This window comes from Apteryx rowi, unplaced genomic scaffold (genome assembly GCF_003343035.1).
Source record: "Apteryx rowi isolate R43461 unplaced genomic scaffold, aptRow1 scaffold_77, whole genome shotgun sequence".
Lineage (NCBI taxonomy): Eukaryota > Metazoa > Chordata > Aves > Apterygiformes > Apterygidae > Apteryx > Apteryx rowi.
Genome location: NW_020451060.1, coordinates 1,884,599 through 1,908,864, shown reverse-complemented (window position 1 = coordinate 1,908,864; position 24,266 = coordinate 1,884,599). Strand labels below are relative to the sequence as shown.

At 34.7% G+C, this 24,266-nt stretch overlaps 1 protein-coding gene across 1 annotated transcript in view; it reads left to right on the top strand.

Annotated features, from left to right (window-relative positions):
• Positions 1–402: 402 nt before the first annotated feature.
• The window catches only part of FANCC (FA complementation group C), a 79,704-nt gene continuing 55,840 nt past the window's right edge, over positions 403–24,266 (top strand). Inside the window, exons 1-4 of the mRNA XM_026088463.1 lie at positions 403–488; positions 5,347–5,520; positions 7,095–7,179; positions 12,936–13,030. Coding sequence (XP_025944248.1) covers positions 5,356–5,520; positions 7,095–7,179; positions 12,936–13,030 — 345 coding nt within the window. The 5' untranslated portion in view covers positions 403–488; positions 5,347–5,355. The remainder of the gene's footprint in view (positions 489–5,346; positions 5,521–7,094; positions 7,180–12,935; positions 13,031–24,266) is intronic.

Below are 24,266 nucleotides of genomic sequence, written 5' to 3'. Positions count from 1 at the left end.
TATCATCCATTTGATAGTAAGTCTGTAGCTTGATTATCATCATCTTTAAAACCTGGAAAGAGGATGTTAAGAGAATCTTCTATATTAATGCATCAACCATGTTATATCATAATTCAGCTGATGATTAACTAAGGGGCCAAAAGCATGGTATCTTTCAATTATAAAATATGCTGGAGTGCTTACAAGTCTCCTAATACCATTAGAGTAATAACAAACATGCATTGAAAAGACTGTTCTCCTGCTTTTATAAGTGTAACAACTCTAAAAATCATTTGGAATGTGTAATGTCTTTGTATGTTCTGTTAGCTCAACAGAGACCTGTTCTGGTTGGGGCCTTTGGACCCTGATGTCATATAAATATTTTAACTGTTTTTCTTTTCTCACAAGCTAGGGTTGCTGATAGGTATGACTTGAGAGAGGAGATGGAGTAATGGAAAGTGAAGTGTTCTTTTGGAGTGTGGAGCTACTTACCACCAATTCAAGGAAAGGTATATGAATGAGAGTTTTATATCTTGAATACGAGTTTTTGTCACATTTGGAAACCTTGATGCTATGACATAAAGCAATAATGTATCTAAATGATATCTCAGATCCTTCTACCTGAAATGCTTTTATTTATTTAAGAAATCATAGTTGAATTTATTATTCATCCACTCTTTACTCTTGTAAGTATTTAGTAGTCATTTTTTGGCAATCTATTAAAGGTAGATTTGGGGACATTGAAAGCTGTAAAAGCCTTTTTTCAACTGAATTTTCTATGACAGAAATTCTTTCTAAGGAGCTGTATGTTATAGCAACTGCAGATCTCCTTACTTTTTATTATTACTGAGTCTATGTTTCAGGATTTGGAATAGTGAAGAAGTTACTTTGCTTTTACTGAGTTGTCTCTTATGGTTTTATTTAAAATGATTGCATCTCTATGCTGGCAGAGAAAAAACCCTACTCTTTTACTACTTTACTTGCTGGATGGAGGGATATTGTTTCATTTTCAGACTTTAGATAACGACATAGTTGTGAAAAAGTTTTCTGAAAACTCTGTTGCTGTCTCTTTGACCTTTTCAAATATTTCATTCTCTACTGTAGATGAATAGTAAATGAGAATGTTTCCTATAGAAGACTTTGACAGTGTGATATTTGTATATATGTGTTCAGGAGAATGTAGCTGTAACTCAGTTGTTAAGTGGAGTGTGCTGGTATACTGTAGAGCTTTACCTCAAGATGTGATAACAAAAGTTACTGACTAAAATGTTACATTTCAGACACTAATCCAGATAGCTCACTTGACAGAATAAAGCTAATCCATTCCTTGTTAGAAATGCTGCCTTCAGCTTCTGAAAGATATAACAAATACCCTCACGCCTAAGCTCTGCAGGGTTCCCTGTGCCTGAAATTACAAGAGCAGGGGTGTTTGACTGGCAGGTTCTGCGAGAGGAGCAATAGAACTCTTTCTTCCCCTTCTTTCTGGAAGTAAAGGATAGCTTAAGGCAATGCATAGTAAATCCAACTTCTGAATTTCTAATATTCTTGCGTAAATAGTCAAAAATAAGAGCCAGTTTTTGATTGTGGCAGCTGAAACAAAAGGAGTCCCAACTAACTAAAGAAAGTGGAAATGAACCTGAAAGAGCTTGGGAATACACTTGACAGTATGACAGGTCAAATTATGAATCAGGACTTTATTATCTGTAGTTTCTGTAGGCCTTTTTAAATGTTTTGTACTTTACTGGAATCTAAATGCTAACTCTTAATTAAATGTAATTAACTAGTGGTTTTACATTTCTTTTATTAATAAACTATATGTACTGTGATAGTTTTTGAGATGAAATCTGTGTGTTAGGTTTGGTATGTCATGATTTTTTTTTATTGTGTTATTATACATTCAGTAATTTTATTTTATGCTTTCCAGTAATGTTGAGGTAAAGACAGGATTAAGTTAAATTAATGAAATTGCTCTTTTGTTTTTAGTTTTGGATGCTATAGTTTAAGTAAGTGCATAAGGAAAATTGCTATTTCACTGGGGGCTTCTGAAGAAAGCAAAGAAATAAATACAGCTTAAAAGCCATGCTTTTGCAAATAGAATAGATGTGTAAAGAGTGGATTTTCTTTTTCCCTGATTTTGTTTTAGTCTGGCATAAGCAAGGTTGTGATCCAGCAAAATATTTATGTACATTTAAGTTAAGTATGTTCTTGATCAAGGAAGGATTGAAGCATACTAAAGTGCTAAACCAGGACCAATGGCCTATATGAAGAACAGAGCAATTTTCAGAAATGTTACTTTAATATACTCTTTTGTTGATCTCAGTATATGTTTTATAAGAATGTGAATTGATAGTATCCCAAAACAGATGATGGCGGTGACTCTACCACCACTGGACTGGCAAGAGTAATTTATGTATAAAACTTTACAGACATGATCAGCCTTGCCTCCTCTCCCTAAAAGGACCTATAACTAAGATTGTTGTTCATGTCACTCTTGATGGTTTAGTTCTCAGTCTATGTACCCCATTTTTATTACAGATAGGCATTGTGGGTTATATGCTCTCTTAATCATATAGACCACTTGCTCCTTATTTCTTATATTGTAGTCATTCTAAGGCAGTTTTAGAAAATTAATTATACAGTAAAATATCAGAAAAATATGCTTATTTGTCCTTTAATCTACTTTAGAAACTGGACAGAAAGCTGACACCTCTGTCTTTGTCCGTGGACTTGTCCATGGATGAGCATTAGACTGTGGGTGAAACTTCTAAATTTCTGAAATCTGTTTTGAGAGAATTGTGAGATATAGAAGATGATCTGAAGGGAGCAAGTTCAGTAGTAATCCTGTGGAAGACAAGCTCTTAAGTCAAGGATTTTTAAGGTTTTTGTGTGTGTGTGTGTGTGCAGCCCATTTGCTTATGCTTTCATACGTCATACAACTGTTTTATTTATGTGAGTAGAACATGTTCTGTAGAAGAGATGGTACTTTGCTCATATCCAAGAGATTCAGAACTGGTATCTTAAGGAAATTAACTATCAGAAACTAAAAATAAACAAATGGAGTTAACAGTGTATTGAATATATAAACTTCTAAAACTTACTTTCTCTTAAATTGTGCGTTGATGTTTGTCTTGTTTAACTACAACAGAAAAATGAATGTGAATCTCAGTCTTTGACTGTTTTTCATCTAAGGAAATGGCTCTGGACCAGCTAAGGAGTTGCTAAGCAGTTGCTGTGGACCTGCAAGTTTATTTAGATGTAATTAAGAAGGGAGATAAAACATCTTCCACCTTGTGGAGCTGGGTTATCAGACTTCTGGAAAAAGACTGTACTCACCCTATGATTATTGTGCCAGTGCGCATGTTGAAATGGTTGTTGCATATACCTTGTAGGGGAGAAAAGCCTGTTTGATTTGCTTACCTGGGGATCCTCTGTTCAGTCATCAGTTCCCTCTGTGACTGGCCCCAAAATGCTCCAGTGTGCGTTTGTTTACTGTGGTGTGGTTTTGAGCAGCCATTCTGTTAGAACGCTTATTTTGTAATTATTCAGGAGGATTAATCTTATGTGGGGTCAAGGAACAGGCTCATTAATATACTCAGATCTCTAAGTCAAATTTCTGGGCATAATTTGTTCTTCAATTCTTTATTATATCCCTGTGATAATAATGAGTTTGATGACTAATTGCAGCTGGATGTTTGACCTATGTCATTTATCAGAGTGCTATTGTGATGAAGTCTTGTAGCTGATTTTTAATGCTTACTAGTTCAGGGATTTTTAGAAAATCAGTAGGATTTTGGCACTGCATAGATTAAGAGTTCCACTGATAGCAACAGTTACAAATAGAAATGGGAGTATAATAAAGAATGCAAAAAGCACAGGTTTTACTTAAATTACTTTGATCATGTTTAGAGCAAACATGCTTTGAACTCTGGCCAGCCAACTGCCTTACCTTACTTGTTTAAGTGTTTCCTTGCTGGACAGGATCCAACTCATATAAAAGCTGTGGTTCTTTATGGGGCATTTATTTATATATTATAATTAGAATATTTATTAATATTAAGATTTTTATCTGGCTTGGATTAGCATGTTATTTAAGTGATGTGAATGTAAGGAGTTAATGAGAGCTGTATAAAGCAGGCTCAATTTGCAGGGCTAGTGCTCAGATAGAGGTTTATTTTTTGGTCTATAGCTCCATGTCCATAGCTTACAAAAAGCTGCAGAAGGTAAATATCCACCGATTTCAGTTGCTTCTACTAATGTCTGAATCTGCCTCCAAGTGGACACCAATTCATATCTGAAAACTGCCACCATATTTGGCCTTAATTGATAGTTGTCTTTGCAGTCTTGACAGAAAGGACAAAGATTCAATGGCTGAAGAGCTCAATTAGCTTGCAGGGTATTTCTTTCAGACAGATTTAAAAGTTAACGTAGAGACTGCTGTGCTATTCCCTGTCCTTCTACTGATGAAAAATATAATAACTGCAAAACAGAAAAACAATTACTGTTTTTTCTTTTTTTTTTTTTTTTTTTTGTCTTTCACTGGTGCAATTTGGTTCAAGATTTCAGCCTTGTGACTAGGCAATAATACTGTTTCTGCAAACAGTTTTTTTCAATGAGGTATGTAACTGCATATAGACTATTTATCTTACAGTTTTGAATCAGAACTGGGTTATCAGTGATGTTGCACATGGTCATGTTTTATTTTTTCCCTCCTTTGTATGAAAATAAATAAAAAACGCAGCTGAAATACTAAATTTATTAGTTTCCTTTAAGGAAAACTTGTTTGGCACTTAAAGCTAATGGCCAATTACAAATGCAGAACTTAAAACATGAAAGTCCTCCTGCTTTTCCCTCCACCTACCCCAAAAAACCATCGTCTTTTGAGCAAATCTTTTAATGCTTTAATTTACCTTGAAACAGGCATTTTCAGTTTTCCATCATGCAAATCTTTCTAAATATTTTTTTTGCAAAAAAAAAAACCTAGAAAAAAGAAGAAGAATATTTCACAAAGAAAACATTGCATTAATGTTTTTTTTGCATACCCACATGTGTTCACTTGCATTATTTTAATATTCTTTGAATGGAATATTGGTGATGACAAATTCCGATAATAAAAGCCTGAGACCTAGCTGGGTGGTACATTCTAAGGCCTTTGCTGCTTTGTCACAGTGGGGTTACTATTTTGTCCTCTTATAATTAAAAAGGAAATTGTCAGCCTGATAGAACATAAACACAAAGGAGAAAACCTTCCTTCTTTCTCTCTTTCCCATCTGAGCAAAAAAAATTAGCAGAAGTCCTTCCTCCCTCTCTCATTCTTGGTCTCAAGTCTGTGTTTAGATCCACCTGATTTGGAATTATAATCTTTTTTAGGACTGTGGAATGGCCCAGGATACTACAGTGCCTCAACTGAACTTTGAGTATTGGTTGGATAAGGCTACCGAGTGGGGACAAGCCACCACTTTGGAATCCCAGAAAGATGTGTGCCGTCACTTGCCCCAACTGCAGGAGTTTCTACAGCAGATTTATGAAACTTTAAAACATATGGTAAGTAATTTAACAGGAAGAATGCACTGCTTTGAAGACGGCCTCAGAAACCATCTGAACCATGTTTTGACAAAACCAGAAGCTAACAGTAGCAAAGAAGTTTGTGGTATTGACCTAATGTATTGTTGGATCAGAGAGGCAAATTGGGGAAACAGCCACAGGTAATGCAAACAGGAATGTGCTTCCTGTTTCCCTGATTTATTGTGAAAGGAGCTTTTTCTTCTTGATTGGTTATGTTGTCATGTGAGATTTCCCAGCCAATCCTGTAGCCTCTTTAAAAACCTCTTTAAAATAAACAAGAATTTGATTCTGGTTGTCAGGTCATAAATTGGATTATTTAAAGGCCTTAACATGCAAAATTGTAACTGATCCCTTAAATCTTAGTGAGTCTGCTGACATGCTAACCCAGTGCTATAGCATACATAGTGAATTCTAGAAATATGGGCAGATCATTGGCATATGCTGCTGGCTGTTCTGTTGAGTAATTTAATTATTGTCTGTATTCACTAGATTGCTTTCTTTTTTAAGTAAGTTGTGTTATTTATGTGTATACTGAAAAAGTCATGCTCAGGAAAACATATGTAGTCACTATAGTTATCCTTATAAATACTGTATTATATTATGAGGTTGAGTGTTTATGAAAGTATTTCTTTTAAAATATCATTCTTCTCTCAAGATTGCAGGGTTGTTGTTTTTTTTTTCTAAACTGAAATTTGAATTTTGAAATAAAAGATTTTTGGGTAGTGGTGCTTCGTCCTTTGTGTGTATATCTGATTGAAGAGATATAATTGAACAGGAAAAAATATATATTATTAATGTTGCTACTTGAAGTAATCTGAGGCTTGGCCTGAAATGGACCTTGTGCATATGGCCCCAGAAGGTCTAGGGCTGGCCCCAAATGTGAGACAAATCTAAGGAATTTATTGCAGCAGCAGGAGATGGTTATCGTCCTTGCTACTTACACATTATCTCAGCACAGTACCATTTTTAAAAGCCTTCATTTATTAGACAGTAAAGCTACAAAAATGGAAAAATAGGACTGATTACACAGGATTGTATATAGACTATACTGCCTACTACTTTTATAGTGAAGCTGCTTTCTATTTTGTTAGAAGTTAAATGACAGTTTGTTGCTGACTAGTCATTATGTCATTTAATTTAAAGAAAGCAAGTAAAAGCAACAGAAAGATATTTAGTTTTATGCCATAGTGTGTATTAATTTCTTCAGAAACTCTGTGACACAGCATATTAAATGAGGGGCAACAAAATATATTTTAATTGTGCTTTTGTTATCATAAAATTCTGTTTACAAATGTACTTTTCTGATTATTTGAGGGGAATTTTTTTTCTACTATAATTGAGTATTAGCTGAGGAAATCAGGTATTTAAGCTTTAACTGTTTTGAACTATGACGTTATAACTGATTTCAGGAAGTTTTGCTGAAGAGATTTTGCTTTCCAGAGCATTTCACAGCAAAATCATTGGGATTGTAATTTACAACAAACTGTATTATTAACTGCTTTTGAGGCACAGTATATTTATTATGTTTTTGTTTGTTTTAATTTTTTTAACAGAATTCAACTGTGGCAATCCAGCAGTTCCCTTTAATTGGCCAGCTTCTAGGAAGGCTCTGTTGGAATCCTTTTGTTATAGGATATGGTGAGAACTTGTAATGATCTTTCTGTAACAATTCCTAAAATTTTATTGTCTAGAAAGTAGCAAAGTCCAGCTTGATGTATACTTTGATTTCTACATAAAAATGCTGCAGAGTTGTTACAAGCAATAGTTTTCTATCTGTTATCCTCTAATTCTATTTTTATTAAGTAAAATTTTGAGATAAAAAAGATAATACAATTATTTAAAGTATGTGGCATTTATCAGTCTTAAATTTACTTTTGATTCTAAATAATTTCAAGGATTATTTGCAAAATCTTGACTTGGGAACAGTAGGCTTTAAACCTGATGAGCTTTTATGTGCATCCTGATTTCTGGTATTTTTCTTTTTTTTATTTCATTAATTTTATTTTTATTAAGGTCCCAAAATGCACATAAGCTAGTATTTCAGATTACTTTCAAAAGAGATTTCTTCCAGTTACATAACAGAACATTCTATTATATATGTTAACATAGAAGAATTCATTTTTCTGATATCTCCTTTGTCATGTTTATTAATAGAAAGCTATGCTAAATTCATGATTATGTTTGTTTTCATAGGTTTTATTCTGCATTTATTTTTTTTTCCACCACTTTGTAAATTAGTGAAAATGTAAATTAGATCAGAAAGCAAAACATTAAATTGGTGACATGGAAAGGAAAGGTTAAAAAAATGAATAGCCTCTTAGAGTGTGTGTGCGTGCATGTGTGTGTATGTGATAACAAAGAAGAGGAAAGAAGTTAGGGACATAAAAAATGGTGGAAAGTAGCACATACTACCTGTGCTGCTACATCAGCAGTTCCAGCACATCAAGCAGGGACTGAGATGTTGATAAATGATTCAAGATCTACTGCTAAGCAGAAAATTAATTTTAAGTTATTCTTTCAGCCCCTTAAAGTATATGTTTTCTTAAAAGATTCTTTTGTCAATATTCTACTACAAATACAAAAATAGTTGCACTCTGTTTCCTCTGGTTCATGCTTCCTTTTGGGGAAATACAGGAAAGGACTACTTTTGTGTTCTCCTGCAATGGCTTATTAGGTCAAGCACAGCATTAGGCTGAAGTGATTATGTGTCTTCTGGTTTGGATTCTGCACAGGCGGAATGAACGTGTCTGTGAAACACATGGTTGACATACATTATGTCAGCATTTCCATTTTGTAAAGAAAATTTGGGAAGGAACCATAGATTTAAACATAGCTGACTTTTGCTAAGTAGCAAATGTGTGCTCTTATGGCACCTTCTGAGAAAAGCCATGTTTTTTCTCTCTGGACTGCTTTGTTAGAAGGGAAACTGTTCTCTTGAAATGGAGAGGTTCCCTTTCTAATCATAGTTCCAGTTTTGAGAATATCGATAATTGTTAATGTTTACAGTTACATACATCCTTTCCTTCTCAGTTTTTTCCTGGAATATGCAAGTCTTTAGACCACCAGTGTTTTTCAGCCGACAATATATTAAGTTGTAGAATGAGACGTCTCTCATTTTTCATCAAAGTTGAAAGCCATCTGTTTCTGCTTTTTGACTCCTTTCTGCAACAATCCCAAGAATACCTTCTTGGTTTCCTATTCTTCTCTCCCCTTCTTTGGTATCCCTCAGCATTTTCTAAAGCAAAAAAAGCACTTTTCCTACAAGTTGCTCATTACTTCCGAAAATTGCAAGAGAATGGATTTTTACTTTCAGCTTCTGTGTGTGTGTGKGGGGGGGGGGCTGATTTGGTTTGGTTTTTGTTTGTTTTGTGAGGAGGAGTGAGGGGAGTTGCCTCAGAGTTGCAAACAAGCCAGTTCAGAAAACTTCACTTGCTCATAATGGAATCCTTGACTTTAGTGCTTAAAGATGGGTCAAGGAGATTTCCTTACATCAGGAAAGATGTCTGCTTATACATTCCCATCACTTCATGTTTTTAGAGACACCTGAGTTCTCTTTGGACAGCTGGCATTTTAAGTTCAGCTAATTTTAATTTTGTTTGGCACTAGTTCTGAAGATATTCTTTAAGATAATGTTGGCTATTGTAGATGCTGACTCTCAAGTGGGTTTCACGTAATTTCTCATTTGGATAAATAGCTCATTCAGGCATATGTCTGAGACCAGGCCACCCTTGCAGTACAAGGAACTAATTTTGTTCAGTTCAGTCTTTCATACTAATAAATAGAAGAGGAAAAAAACATTATACTTCTGCTTCATGTCCAAACCACAATACGTATCACCTCAGATGTATGTCTGTTGGTGCTGGGAGCTGACATAGCTGACCAATCAGTGCAGGAAGTGTGGTCTCCAAGGGAAAATAATCTCCTCATAAACACTCTTGAGCAGGAGGTGACCAAGTTAGCCTTATTTAGAAGGCTAATCTGAGGGAAACACTACCAAACAAAATCTTTTGGCCATACTTGTGGTCCTAAACCACTGGGGATATATGAGGAATTCATTCTTGGTAAGAAATTCCAATGCTTTTTTCTGTGGGCTGGGGGGGATTATCTTCTTGGTAAGCCCTTCCCTGTTTAAATTTTGAGCCCAGACGTCTCGAATCCCAAACTAATGCTATAAATGCCAGGGAATTTCCTGGTGGCTCTGTATATCAGTATCCACATATGTGTATGCATGCATGCTTATGTATGTATTCATTTCCACAAAAAGTCCAATTTTAACAAATATACATTTTTGGATTTTTTTTATCAGAAATTTTATGAAAGGCTCCAAAAAAAGAATATTTCTGATTTTGCCCAGTTCATGACAGGGTATTTATAAATGGACTGAATCATATGATGATCCAGACCATGCTGTGTTTTGGGAAAGGAATTACAACGCCTCTTCCCCCCCCTTCTTTTTTTTTTTTTTTTTCCCTCCCTCTTTTTTCCTCCTGGGAGTCTGTCAGGGAAGGATTGCTGTATGTTTCATAATAAAACATTTTTACAAAAGAGAGTCCAAGGTGTCTTAAATTTCCTACCGAAAAATTTCATTCCTTTAATTGAAGCTGCAACACTAACCTCCTTAAGTTCAGGAGAAAGTTGGTGAGATTTTTCTTTGGTATAATTTCCACCTTTAAGTTAGCTAATTTTGTTCCTCTGGATGTACTTATCAGGTATTTTTAGATACAGTAAGCATTCTTTCAAACCGTAATAAATTCAAATGTGTTAATTCATGTCCTGATAATGGCTTTCAGTTCATACCAGGATGGTAGCCTTTTCATGGGGATCACAATTACTAGAAAAAATGAGAGGGAAGAAAAAGCGACCACTAACTTTTTCAAGGTTCTCTGTGTTAGGTCTTTTGATGTGATTATTTTTTGCAGTTGCTGTAAATTTGTTTAAAAGATCTACCTCCTGTTCTTAATCTTCCTGTATTTCTGTCCCAGTCTTAAAGCAGCTGTGGAAAAAAATACGATGAACCTGAGAATGGCCCCCAAAGTGTTATTGGGTACTTCAGCAAGAGGACTGGATGACACCTTTTCCTTCTTTTCACAGATCTAAAGGAGGCTATAGGGCTTTCAGTTGTGTCCTGGCCAAAAAGTGATTTTGACTGGGAAAATTGCTCAGCTGTAGACTTTCTCAATTTTGGAGGAACTGTAAGCATGGCTATGACACAAATATATGCTCGTTTCAAGTAGACTGAGTTTTGAATGTATCTAGCTAAATCTGTATAAGCTCCTTATATTGGCAAATTACACTTCATTTGTTAAAGGTTTTCTTTCATCATTTTAGCTTTCATTGTACTGATTTGCATTACTGACAGGCAATAGTATATGCAATTCATGCTGAAGTATGCTACAAGTCTTCTTGAGTAGCAAAAAAATCTTTTCATCTCTAAGTCCTAATTAAGCTGTTACATGTACGTTTCCTTGATTTTTTTTCTGGTTACTGAGAAACCATAACTTAAATAAAATGACTGTATGGCTTACTGTAGATGTACAGCTACAAGTAGGATGAGGCAAAAGGAGGACTGGAGACACCTGAACTACATGCATTTATTTGGGATAGGTGGTTTGGACTTGATTTTTTTCTCTTTTCTGTTTATTTGCCTGTATATTTTGACTCTAAATATTTTTTCTGTTAGTAAAGCTTGGCTTTGGAGGTAATTTCAATTACTAGTATTAAAACAATATCCGTTTATTGTATTTAAACTCTCCTTTTTTTCTGAGAAGCAAATGACTATCATTGAGCTGGTTGGACAATAAATTGCTGTTTGTTTATTTTTACCTCCCATATAATTTCGTATCAGAGTTGATCTAGATAAAATGAGTTTTGAAGGAGATAAAATTGACTTTTAGTGCTGATATCTGAATGCTATTTGGATATGGTTGCACTCAGTGAGTATGAATACTTCAAATTGCTGCTGAGTAGTATGTAAGATGTGTCTTTTATTCTGATCTTAAACAACCTAGGAAATTATTAGCCTCATAAAAACCCATTTAAAAAAAAAAAAAATCCCCCAGCACAAAATGGCAGAATATCCCAAATTGAAGTTAGTTAAATGTTTATGTTTGATAAACCATTTCTGTGCGGAGATGTTAGTCAGTGGGAGGCCACTGATGGCCTACAGGCTTGTTGGACATTTATTGAGGAATACTGGTTTAAATCAATATTAACATCTCTGATCACCTGGTGGAAATACAGACATTGCTTAATGGAGCTTTTAGTTTTTCTTCAGGCTTTGCCAACACAGCACTTCTACATAATACTGTTTATTACATCCTGGATAACAAGTATAAAGAGAACAGCAGAACTAATTTGTTGAGCATTATAATATTCAGATTATCTCCTAATGTCACTTCTAAAACTCATGTAGCAATACTCATGTATTATTATTAAAAATAGTAGCACTTAGTAAGTGCATATTGTATCAAGGCTGCAATCATACATCTAGTTTTCATAGTTTGTATTACAATGATGCAGCCTTACTCTGGGATGAAATTCAGTATAGAGGCTCTTGGTATCAGCCAAAGAACATTTTTATTTAAAGTAAAAGCCAAAAGAAAGTGAAGTTGTGGGAAACAATCATGAATTAAATGGCTCTTTAACTGCTTATTCCAAATAATCAGCCCTTCTGTAATATTCTCTGTGCATCTGAACAGTAGCAGTATTGCTAAGTATAGTAGGATTTTAGAGATGGCATGCTGTTAGCAGTAGTAGGTTAGAATCAAGTATAAACCCGATCTGATCCTGAACAGAAAATCACAACAGGATTTTTTCCATTAGTGATCAGGTATTCTGCTGTCAGCAGAAATGTTAGTTTCCTGAAGCACAGAGAATCTTAAATTTGTTTTTACAAAAAGCACCATGTTTTCCGTTCTTGTTTTGAATGATTTCGTGCATCCAAAACTTAAATTTTTTGGAAGCAAATGCTCTTTAGTTGTGCAGACTTCGGACACAATGTAGTAATTATTGTATTACTGTTGAATATTTTTTGTTATAAATGATATTACTTAGATAGTTAAATAAAATTCCTTAATGATAGCTTCAAGTATTATTTATGTAAACAATTTGCTAGGCTGTACATCTTTCTTAAGAATGTCTAAATATTGTATAGATTTTAAACTCTTTGATAACTTTTAAATTGCTATTGAAGAAAATGATTACACAAGAACTACATATGAATAATATTAAATGTGTGGTGTCAATCTGGTAGAATAGAGGCATTATGAGTTGAGACTGATATTTAGCCCTTTGGTTTTGTGGATGGATAGCGATTGTTGTGTGTAATTCTGTCTGTGTTTTGATTTTTTTTTTTCTTTTTTCTAAATGTATCCTTATTTGCTTTTTTTCTGCAGATGAAAGCCAGAAGACTCTGATGTGGTGCTTATGTTGTCTGTACAGCAGTGAACCACAGAATCCTGTGGAATTGAAGGCCAACAGCTGGATACGGGTAAGCAAATGAATCCTTCCCAGGACTGCTTTGAATTAAATTGATTATTTAAAGGTGCTACATTTATAGCATAGAAACATTGTCATTTAAGAAACTGCTCCAAACACAACCTTCATATATATGGTGTTGAAATGTGTTCGTCTCTAATTATAACACGATCTGTACTTAAAAAAAGTGGTATTTTAAAGTCTTTTAATCCAGTGGATTCACTAAATCCAGTAGGTGTGAGTAGGAAGCAACGACCACAGATCAGAAGGGGAGAAACTGTTATTTAAAAAAAGAACCTTTCAATTAAGGTAAAATAAATAATCTGGAGAAATGCCATAGTTTATTCTGAAAACAGCTTATATTAGCTCTTTATTTTTTTTTTCTCTTTTGCTTGTGTTTAATCTCCTGCCTCAAAGGCAGTCAGAGAGGGGAGAGGTAGTGCTTGTGTGTGGATTTATATTTAGTGACTTAATGAATCCTTAACTTTAACCCCAAATTTAGGGGTTTTACATAGGCACATCTGTTCATATTTTATGTATTTCCACACTGAACCGGTGAAGCACGCAAGCATGTAAATAACTTGCAGCACATTGATGCTTAAAGTTCTACATTGCTGAATAGCAATTTGAGGGGGCCATGTTGTTGACTTTCCGTCTTGTCATTCTCCATAGATCCTTATTTAAATATGCTATAAAATACATTAACAATTCCATAATTTTTTTTTACCATATAGTCCTCAAAACTAGTGAGATTATAGTAGCCTGATTATTATTTACTTACATTTCTGCTAAAGCTGAAGATATTTTCAGGTTTCTCTGAGCTGTTCATTTATCAATTATTAGTTGACTTTGCATGTACATATCAGTTTTCTAGGTATGCATATCATACTAGGATGTACAAATTATTATAAAATAGGTAATAGTATTGCAGATGTGCCTGTTGGTACGTAACTGTTAACTGAGCAGTATGGTTGATTTTGGTGAGATAATTCTCAGCAGCAAGTTCTCACAAACATTCGGATGCCCTGTGTGTACTTGTATGCATATAGGCTGCCTTTATGTACATATTTGCTGGATTGTACCATAAGCCATGAAATTCTTGATAGCTGAATATTAACTAAAATCACCTTCATTTGCTTCCTGTCTTTAGTTTTTTTTGAAAAGCTTTTCTTGAGGTCAGTATAGTTGGAATTACTGTATCAGTGAACTACTATGGTCTTAGTCTTGGTTTGTAAAGAATTTTTTAAGGATAGACTTGAAAACCGAAGTAAAAATGATGCAAAACATCTACCTTTTTAAATGTATTCTAGCTGGTTGGAACAATATCCTTCATAATAACGTAGGAGATACAGTGTAGCATGGACTTAGTTGCTATACAGACCAAGAGCAAAATTTATTGTTGCATTTGTTATTAGCAGCAGCATATGCATTAACCTGGTGAGGGAGAGAGATACCCAGACCACTTCCATTCCTGGGGAGGGGAAGAAGGTCATTTTAACTTAGATCAGTTACCTGGTCTGGTTTATCCTGTAACCGGACTGGTGCTTTTGCCGGTGTAAGAGAAAGTGACAATGAAACAGGAACAAACAGATGTGGATGGGTAGAGGTGGGACTGTTGCTTTTGGCAGCACTGCTACCTTAAGCTGTCTTAAATTGGGACTAACATGTAAGCATTCAATCCATGGTTCACTGTAGCCTGCAGGAATTTTTCCACTGACTTCAGTGGGTTTGAAACAACCCTAAATAGCCTTTGTGACTTAATGGGTCAAAAGTTGATCTGAAAATGATAGGGAGGATGGCATGGAGGGGTTGAAAGCACAAACATGACTTACCATGAGCTATTTTGATCATTCAGCGCTTCCTTGGATGCTTAAAGTGTGTGTAGCATAATATGATCTGAAAAGTAATTTGCTCATATTTTAATTGCAGGGGAAGAAATAGCTCTAGGAAAAGTTTTAATGAATAAAAAATAAATTTAAGGAAGTAAGGGAGGCTATAAAGTACACAGCATAAGGATACAAAAGTTGAGATTAAAAGAAGGGGTATTTTTAAGTTGTTTTCTATAGCAGTTAGGATTTCTTCTTGCTGTCTGTCCAGTGTGCATCGTAATAAAGCCTTTTGAACAGAGTGGTTTAATCCCATTTTTTCTAATCAGCATTGTAATTCTAGTCATCAGCGTATGTGATATAATAAGGACTATTGTACTTGTCTGGACAGAAGAACCCACGTTAAATATCTTGCTACTCTTGAAGGATTCCCTTTGGGAACTTTGATGATGATTTCTATTGCCATAAAAATAAATATACAGTAAGTCTGTTGGACCACCTAACGCATATTTAAGGTTGTTTCCTCATGGGCTGTGTATTTTCCACATTGTATGTGTCTCAAAAGATTGTCACAGAAGGAGATCAAGACACATAAGCTATGGGAGCCATGAATTTGAACTTTGCCTTGGCTGTTTTCACATTGACTTGACCACAAACTTGTGCAGTGTTTTGTTCTGACCTCAGCCTCATTCATAGTAAACAGACAGCTCTTTTTACAACAGGGTTATTTACTGTCTTGTTTTGAAGATGACAAATACACTGTTGTACGTTATRGAAAAAATGTCCCCCAAAAGTCTAAAACATATAGTTAAAACAACTTGTTTGGGGTTGGGAGGGAGGTAATTTTGTGGTGACATGATGAAAGGAAGTTGAAATCCTGAAATTAATTCTAAATAAACCTCTGAAAATAAAATTTTACTTAGAAGGTTTTTAGTATTATGGAAAAGTTGCCCTGCTTGGAATGAAACAGTAGATTATCTAAACTATTTAAGCTATACAGAGAGGGTACATGGGGAAAGCCATTCATGACAGAGCACACAATGGGATTCTGTGTCAGCTCCATGCATATATGTTGGCACAGAAGCTGTGGAAAAGGGGAATTCCAGATCTTTACATACAGGAATCACTATTCTGCAGAATTGGCCTTCATAGTAGCCTTGTCCTTTAGCCCTGCAACTCAGAGTTAATTTCATCTCTTCAGCTTAATGCTTAAACATTAAGGAAGAGATACTCAGTGGTGAAGTTTTTTACTCAGTTTTTCGCTGTGCAATCCATCATGCATCAAACCAGTCAAGACCTCTATGCGTACATTTATTCAGTCTTAGAAGAAAGAAAATGTTAAAGAAAAAAGTTTTGTGCAATGGGAATAGGCCAAAATTAAAATCCATAAAACTGAGAAGCAATTTCCAAAGTTTATTTTATTGTTAAAGCTAAAGCATTAGTAGTAAACACAGGTAAAGTTGTCTAAGATTAAAATTCTCCTTCCAAAATGCAAAGTTATATATGACTGCAATATAATATTATTGAGTCAATTTAGTGGAGAGTGTTCTTCTCTTTGCTTTTATAGTTACATACATTGACTATTAAATTACATTTTGCTTTTAGTGATGGCAAGCACCAGTCCACAAAGAATAATTTGTGGCCTTCCAGTGGGGCTTTGGTTATGGTTATTGATGAGAAGGCTGATCTCATGTCCCTTATTTTCAGCTACTATATTGCATTTTCAAAGTAGCAAAAAATATATTTGACACTAGCTTAGTTTTTAACTTTTCTGATGAACAGCTTGCTGCCACTATCATTAGGAAAGCTGTCTTGTTTCTAATGGGCAGAAGGGTGGCTGTGCACTTTGACTATATTATTAAGAAATTTCAGAAACTAAGTTTGCGTGTGTCTGTTTAAGCCCTCATAAAGAATCAAATGTGCAAAGAAATGATTTGGTAGTTAATTAAAAGGCACAAAGTAGACTGCAGTCTTTTTAAGATTGTAAGCTGTTTAAAATTGAGAGAAGTTTCTTTTTTTTTTATGATTCTGAATTATAGTAATTGGAATCTAGGCTCCTTATTCATCTACCAGCCAGATATAGTGTAGGAAGCCAAGATACATGCTGCTACAGTCTTCTCACCAATGAAATCAATCATGACCTGATGAAATCAGTTTCTAAGAATGAAAGTGATTTAGTTTCTCCATCTGGCCTGCTCTGAGCAGAGGTTTTTGGAGCCATGCAGTATGTGTGGTTCTGAGATGGGCTCCTGTCTGGTGGGGCTAAACCAGCTTCATTTCAGTTACACTGCAGGTTACCCTTGCAATGATACTGCACCAACTAAAGAGCATTTCTGGAGTAGTTTCCCATTTTGTTAACCTGGTCACACCTCCTCCTGTGCTCTAGGTTTATAAACTGTGTTTATGAATTGTTTATTGCTTTAAGATTTGTTAGTTTATTATACTATCACTGGTTTTTTTTTGTATGGTTTTGGAAAGCTGTGCAAACTTAGGAAAGCATTTTCATCCTCCCCCCTCCTCCTCTTTTCAAATTTGGTAAAACAGGAACAATTAATACCTCTCTCTTATATTTTTCTTTATAAAAGGTATTTTTCTTAATGCTCTAATTTCCTTCTAAGGAATATAAAGGAATAAAACAGTGTATATGTAATACCTTAAACATATGGGTTGGGAGGTCTGTCACCCTTGAAATCTATTTTTTAATGGTGTTTTTTGTTGGCTAAGTTTTCCTTTTTAAAAACATGTAATTATTTTGGATATCTGAATCCCATGTAAGGCCACTTTTTTATTAATGCCCACAGGAGTATAGGTGTACTTTATAAGAGTAATTTTTAATAGCACTGGAATTATTTTTATTGCCTTTTGCTAAAATATCTAATGGAATGTGTGTGTTTTATCTTTCATAAGATTTCATGCATATTTATCTTTTACTAGTGTTTATCTGGATCATTTTTAAACTGAGGATGGTATGATGCCAAATTAATGTTAAAATTTTGATTCAGAAAGCTTTAATATTATTTCATCAGCAGATCTGTGTAAGTATTATTTTTGTGAAAAATGGAAACTGATTTTTTTCATAGTACCATTACACATCTTTAAATTGAACATGCAGTATTTTGTTTAATCTGGACCAATTCTACACTATGCTGTGTATGAGCGGGCGTATGTGCAAGCTCATAACTCTATTTTGACTTGTTTGTTGATCAAACTCTGATGAACTCTGATTTTGTCTGCTCATCGTTTGTAAAGGTTCCTGGGATAATCCTGTTGCCGGGTCAAGGTTTTGAACTATGGTCTACAGTCCTTGCCTCTCCCAGTTGTCTAAGAGTTTAACGTAACAATTTTCTGCTGAACTGAACAATGCTGGTGGAAAGGTTGTGGAAGATGTGTTTCCAAATGTATGCAATGGGAGGCAGAGACTGTATTAATTTTTCCTTTGGCCATTAAGAGTAGTCAGTAAATAATGCTGTCTGCCTCTCAGTACCTCCTTGAAAATGCAGACATAGCCTTTTCAAGAAAAGGGTCTCCGTTTTGCCAAATACAGCATTTGCAGCAAAATTGCAACATGCTTGCTGGAACTTTGCTAGTTTTTTACAGAAATGTGAGGGACACCAAAATATCCATGTGATCTCATTAAGTGTTTTTTTCAATAGCAAACACGTAAACAGGTTTGAAAATTAATAATTTAATATGGTAAACTTTTTGTACAGCCCCTGTTTATACAGCATTTCTCAAATATTTTCTGGTAAAAAGAGCTTTGTCTCTTAAAATTTCAGTTAAAAATCTGAAAGCCTAATTCAAAGATGATCTTCTGTTTGGGATCTTTCCCTTTAGTATTATTCCATTTTGACTCTTTAATGTGTCCTCATGTGGAGGACGCATTAAATGGTCTGAATGAAAGTCTTATCTTCCAGACAGAAGATTGTCTCCACACGCGAACTTTTTGATGCACCTTTAAGTTATATATACTGATTTAGTTTAAATTTGATGGAGTTTTGTCTATTGTATCTTTGAATTGTATTAGAATGTTTTGTGGTGGTTTGCCGCTGCTCAAATAGGCCAGATCAAGAAATTTACTGCCAATTAAGCACAGGATGTTTGAGATTTTTAGTGATGTTCTCCGGATGACCTGGGTTTTTTATGATCATCTTGACTTTTTCATTAAGCTACAATTTTAATTGACTTGGTTCAGTTAATGAAGCAGTGACCTTTCACCCCTAGTACTGAATCTGTGCCGGAATTTTAAGCAAAATGGGTTTTTAGGGCCTTCACTTTTTTATATAGTTTTTTGGTTGGTTGGTTGGTTGGTTGGTTTTAGGAGCATTTGCTGAATGAGTAAGAATGTCATTCTTATCTCATTATGGATGTCTTAAGACTGTGGTGAATTAACCCACCTTTTAAAGGATGGTCTCTCAGGGATGGCTGAGAATGAAATCATTTGTGATTTCCTTCTTTAGAACATTTGCACCTGCATTTAAATGTTTGATTACCTCTCACTGCAAACTTTGACTCATCTTTAGTTTCCCTTTCCTCTTTGACTGGTATTTTGAATTATCCAGCTGTCTGATCAAGTGTTACCATATTTGTCTTTCTTGAATAGTTTAGTGACATATATTTTGATTAGGCAACGATATTCAGAAATAGTCAGAAGATAGAAAGCATTTTTACAAAATCAGGCGTTCTGCAAAATTAAACTTCTTAAAATTATAAGATTTGAGGGACTTATTGTTTTGTCTGTAAGGGAACAGTTGCTCATCTTTGATTTACTGGGAGTTTGCAAGCTTATCCATTTACTTCTGAGAAAGCAAATAATGTCTCATGCAAGTTGAAGTATTAGAAGAAAATGTTGAGAGAGAGAGAGGGAGAAGAGAAATGGAGGGTGCTGCTAGAAAGTTGTGAAAAATAGCTGAGAAAAAAAACTGGAAAGAAGTCATATTAGGAAAAGGATATGGAGTGTGAAACTGTTCATGCATATTTGCCTTGTAGCTGGAATGAGTTACCTCTGAAGCAAATCATCTTATTAAATATTCTCTATATTACCTCTGAAGCAAATAATTTTATTAAATGCTTTCTATATTTCTAGCACAATGAGGACAGTAAAGCATCACAGTAAAGCAAGAAAGGACTGAGAGGGACTAGGTTGTCTTATGTGAGATACGTAGAGATTCTCATCATATTTTTATAAAGTATCCAAAATAGCTTTATGGATGGAAGAAGAAAAAGGGAGCTAAATAATATAATGAAAATTATAAAACAGTTATTTTTTATATTTTCTTCCTGTCTTTTATGTATAGAAGCATATTTTGAGAGGTGTATGGCTCATATATACTTGTTAAAATGCAGTATGCTGAGTCTGTAAGGAAGACATTGTTTAAAACTGGACAGTTATTTGCAGTGCATAATAATGACAATTTTATTGCTTACAATGAGCTATTTACCAACTTTTGGACGATGGTGCATATTCTTACATACCAGTAGATGGCATTCTTTGTATTATATGCAGGTATACATATGTTTATTTTGTGTACACAGCTATCCATTTCACAGCATTCCAATACATATTCTTCTAAGGGAATATGAACAATTTCTTTTAGTAATATAGTCTTTAGATTATAAACTAACTTCAGTACTCTCCAGTTTGTGTAGCATTATTTTGAGCCTTAGCTGTCTAATGATACTTGCACTGGTGAGACTTCTGTGTGAGGATTTCCTGAAGCTGTTGGCTATTTTTCAGGGCATTCACTAATAGGAAGACAATTTCATGATCTTTCTACTTTCCTGTGTGCATAATACATGCAGTTGAACTGATCTGTGTCTTCTCTTACCCCTATTTTTTCCTGGGATATGGGAGAATTCTGCTTGTGTTTTACTTGTTGCTATGATAATGACTATTTCTTCGTATTTGTATTTTTCAGTACTGAGGGGCTTTGTATCTAGGATGCATTGTATTAAACACTGTGCACCAACAGGTTAGAAAACATCCTTGGTTTTGAAGCGGTTGCAATCAAAGACTCATTATGCAAATAGATAGAACAAAGAATCAAAAAGAAACAGTCTTTCCTTTTCTCTAGCCACCTTCCTTCACCATTATAAAATTACAGATAGTATAATGGACACTGCAATTTTCTTTGTATTTCCCTTTTTCTCTCTTTCCTGACTGAGCCTTATCTCTGGCTTCAGAGGAACTCATTTATATATTGTCATGCACTGTTTTGTTAAAGACAAGTCCTGTATGTATTTCAGGTGGTGGTTGTTTTTAATACATCTGTCATTGTATTATTTGGTTTGCTGCTCTCATGGTTTACTTTGTTCTGCCACCTTTTCCACTGCTGCTGGCTTCAAAGGTTTATTTGCTGCAGATATTAGTGTCTCTCCACAATATTGGCTACAACAAAGCATCCATTCTTTTATTTCTAACACTTTGTTAAGACTAAGTCTTTTGTAGTGCATTACCACAGCAACTCTATCAAATGTAATAAACTGTGAACAAGTCTACCACTAAATGCCAGTAGGTGGCACTCTCTTTATTAACTAATTACTGGTATGTACATACATAAAAACATACATACATATAAACATACATACATATGTCAACAAGCACTCGCACACAGTTTTTAAACAGTGGGGTGATTTAGATGTTGTCAGGGATTAAGCTAATGGTCATAATGTGGCCTTTCTGTGGTCCCATCTGGATGTGTTTTGTTAGAAAATTAGTATTATATGGTAGTTCGCCTTTACTTTGTCAAATTTGTCAAAAGGATGACAAATAAAGATGAGTGCTTTCTCTAAGGAAAGACTGGTTGAACTCAACTTCTCCAAGCAAAACTATGTGTATAAAATAATGCTGTTGCAGAGTAAGCACAAACAGGCATTCGCTGGAATTGATAATGAGAAATAAAAAATGGGAATTAGCTATTGTGTGTTGTACTTTCTTATAAATTGTTTTATATTACGGAAGTTTTCTGCTTTTAGTAACAACTAAGAGCAATTATTAAATAAATATGCCCCATAAAAATGGAAAGAAACAAAAACAGTCTACCAAATAACCTGCTTCTAATGGCTACCTATTCTGGAGGCTTTTGTAGACCTGCGAAAAATTCTGGAGTGGACAGTTACAGAATAATGATCCTTTTTATGAGATTGTTTTGTTTATGTTTTGGATTTTTTAAATTACTCTTATTCATGATTGGTCAGAGCACTGATGAACTTGGACTTCAATTTTAGTAATCTTATTACTTATGCAATATAATTATTAATGATCTCATCACTCATGTAAACTTTAATCCAAGCCGAAATCCCACTTAGGCTTATATTGTGTGGACAGGATGGGAAAGGCAGATTTTGGTGGCGTTTGTAAATTGCTAACCTATCAGATTTGCATCTAAGAAATATGAATGTTGTATATGGCTTGTGAGTCAAGGAATACTGAGGAAGAATATTAGCATTCTGAGTAGGAAAAGCTGCTTAAAATTGTTTCCCAGTTTAAAGGGGAAAACATAAAAATTTTGCTTCTTAATTCAATATCAGAATTCTATTTGCATAGATTTTTTTTTCTAGATACAAACTATATACAGTTATACAGTCTTTTTCATCTTAAATCTGATCTGTTTGATAAAGAAGCTGAGTAAAGAACAGTAAGTATACTTGAATGAATGTGACTGTCACAACAGTTAAACTGATGGTTTTCCCGCTATTGTTTACTTAGGTAATAGGTATCTAAAGCATTTGTTGCTCCATCCTAGCTTCTGGGTAGTTCCCAGTCCACCTTATTATACAAGGAAGTTTAAATATGTAATGATGACAGTGAATATAAAACTGTTATTTGCTAGTGTTGTGCTTTGCTGCTTACTCTCTTGACACGTAGTGCATATTCTCCTTTGGATTTTTTTTGCAAAGAATAACTTTAGAACCTATAATTTCCCAATGAACGATGCTACTAAACCTCCATTATACTATCAAGGGATATTTTTTCCTTGTATCTAGTAGTATGAGTTGCTTCTCAACCTTTCTTCTGCTTTACTTGTTCTTTAAAGGCTCTGATCATGATAACCTTCTGTTCTCCAAAGGACAGAATTGAAGCATTTTTCAAAGTTTGGGTTGCAGGGCATTAAAGTGTGTTCAACACAGGTGAGTGAGAAGCATTTAGTAAGAGATAGCTGGTGACTGTACCTATGAGAGTTACAAACCTGCTGAAACAGACCTAAGTTATACAGAATTGAACAACGCTGATCAACTAGATCTCGGGAACAGAATGAAACAGACACCTGAAACGCACTCTGTTCTAGGTTTCTCAATTACATATAATAACAAGAATTAAGAAACTATTCTGACTGAAGATAGCACAGCTGCAAATCCCCCAATAGAGCTGAAAGGATGTATAAAAGACTGAGAAGTGCTGTTTTTGTCTCTGGTATCAAACCACAGAAAAGTCAGAAGGTAGCTTTCCTCTTGATAATTGTTTGAAATAAAGTATTTGATGTTTTAAAATAATTTTCAGTTAATTCAGCCAGAAGAAGCTGAATGAATTTTTATTGCAGGCATGTAATATAAAAACTATGCATGTACGCATACACACACACACGCAAGCACACACTGTGTAAAATGAAATATAAAAAAAAAGAGTTTTTTTTTTTAAAGATAAAGAATGCGTAAAGACAATGGGAGTAGTTTTAAATTCTGTAAAACAGTTTGTGAATAATGTAAGATTAAAAAAATCAGTCTTACAAACTTAAGGGCTGAATTCTAAAAGACAAATCAGAATGTGATGAGGATTTGGAACAAATGCTGAGAGACTTCAGCAGATTTAAACCTAACTTCTGATGCCTAGTATTTGTCAGTCAGCAATTTGACAATTAGAGTTTTGTCAAAAACAAACAAACTTCTGTCAGTTGAAACTAAAATGTGTTGGGGAAATGGAAAGCTGATTTTATCAGAACTTGCTAGAAAATGAAAGCTGATGGGGGCAGGGAAGGTATGAGTTGAAAGAGCATGGAGATCTCAGAATACTAGGTGGGACTTCAGGTTTTGCTAGTGGTTGGGGCAAAGGACAAGAAAAACCCCCAAAACTTCCAAGGCAGAAGAATAATACTCAAAGTGGAGAAAAAACCTGGAGAGGCTAACTATTCAATAATTCTTTTCTGAAGGATGGCTGTTCTAAAGAGCCACTTGAATGGTATACTTTTTGGCCATATACAAAAGAACATAAACCAAAACCACCAAAAGGTTATGCGATTAAATATTTTAAAAGAGAATATCTGATAATGCCTCACAAGGAGAGACATTTCTCAAGAAGCGACGGATGCCAGATATTAAGCTTGCTTATAATGTCAGGGTTTAATAGTTGCTCTTGGAAAATCAGAGCAAACATTTTCAAATTCATCCCTCTCCATAAGGAAAATTGTTCTTTTGTCGTCTTGACTCTCA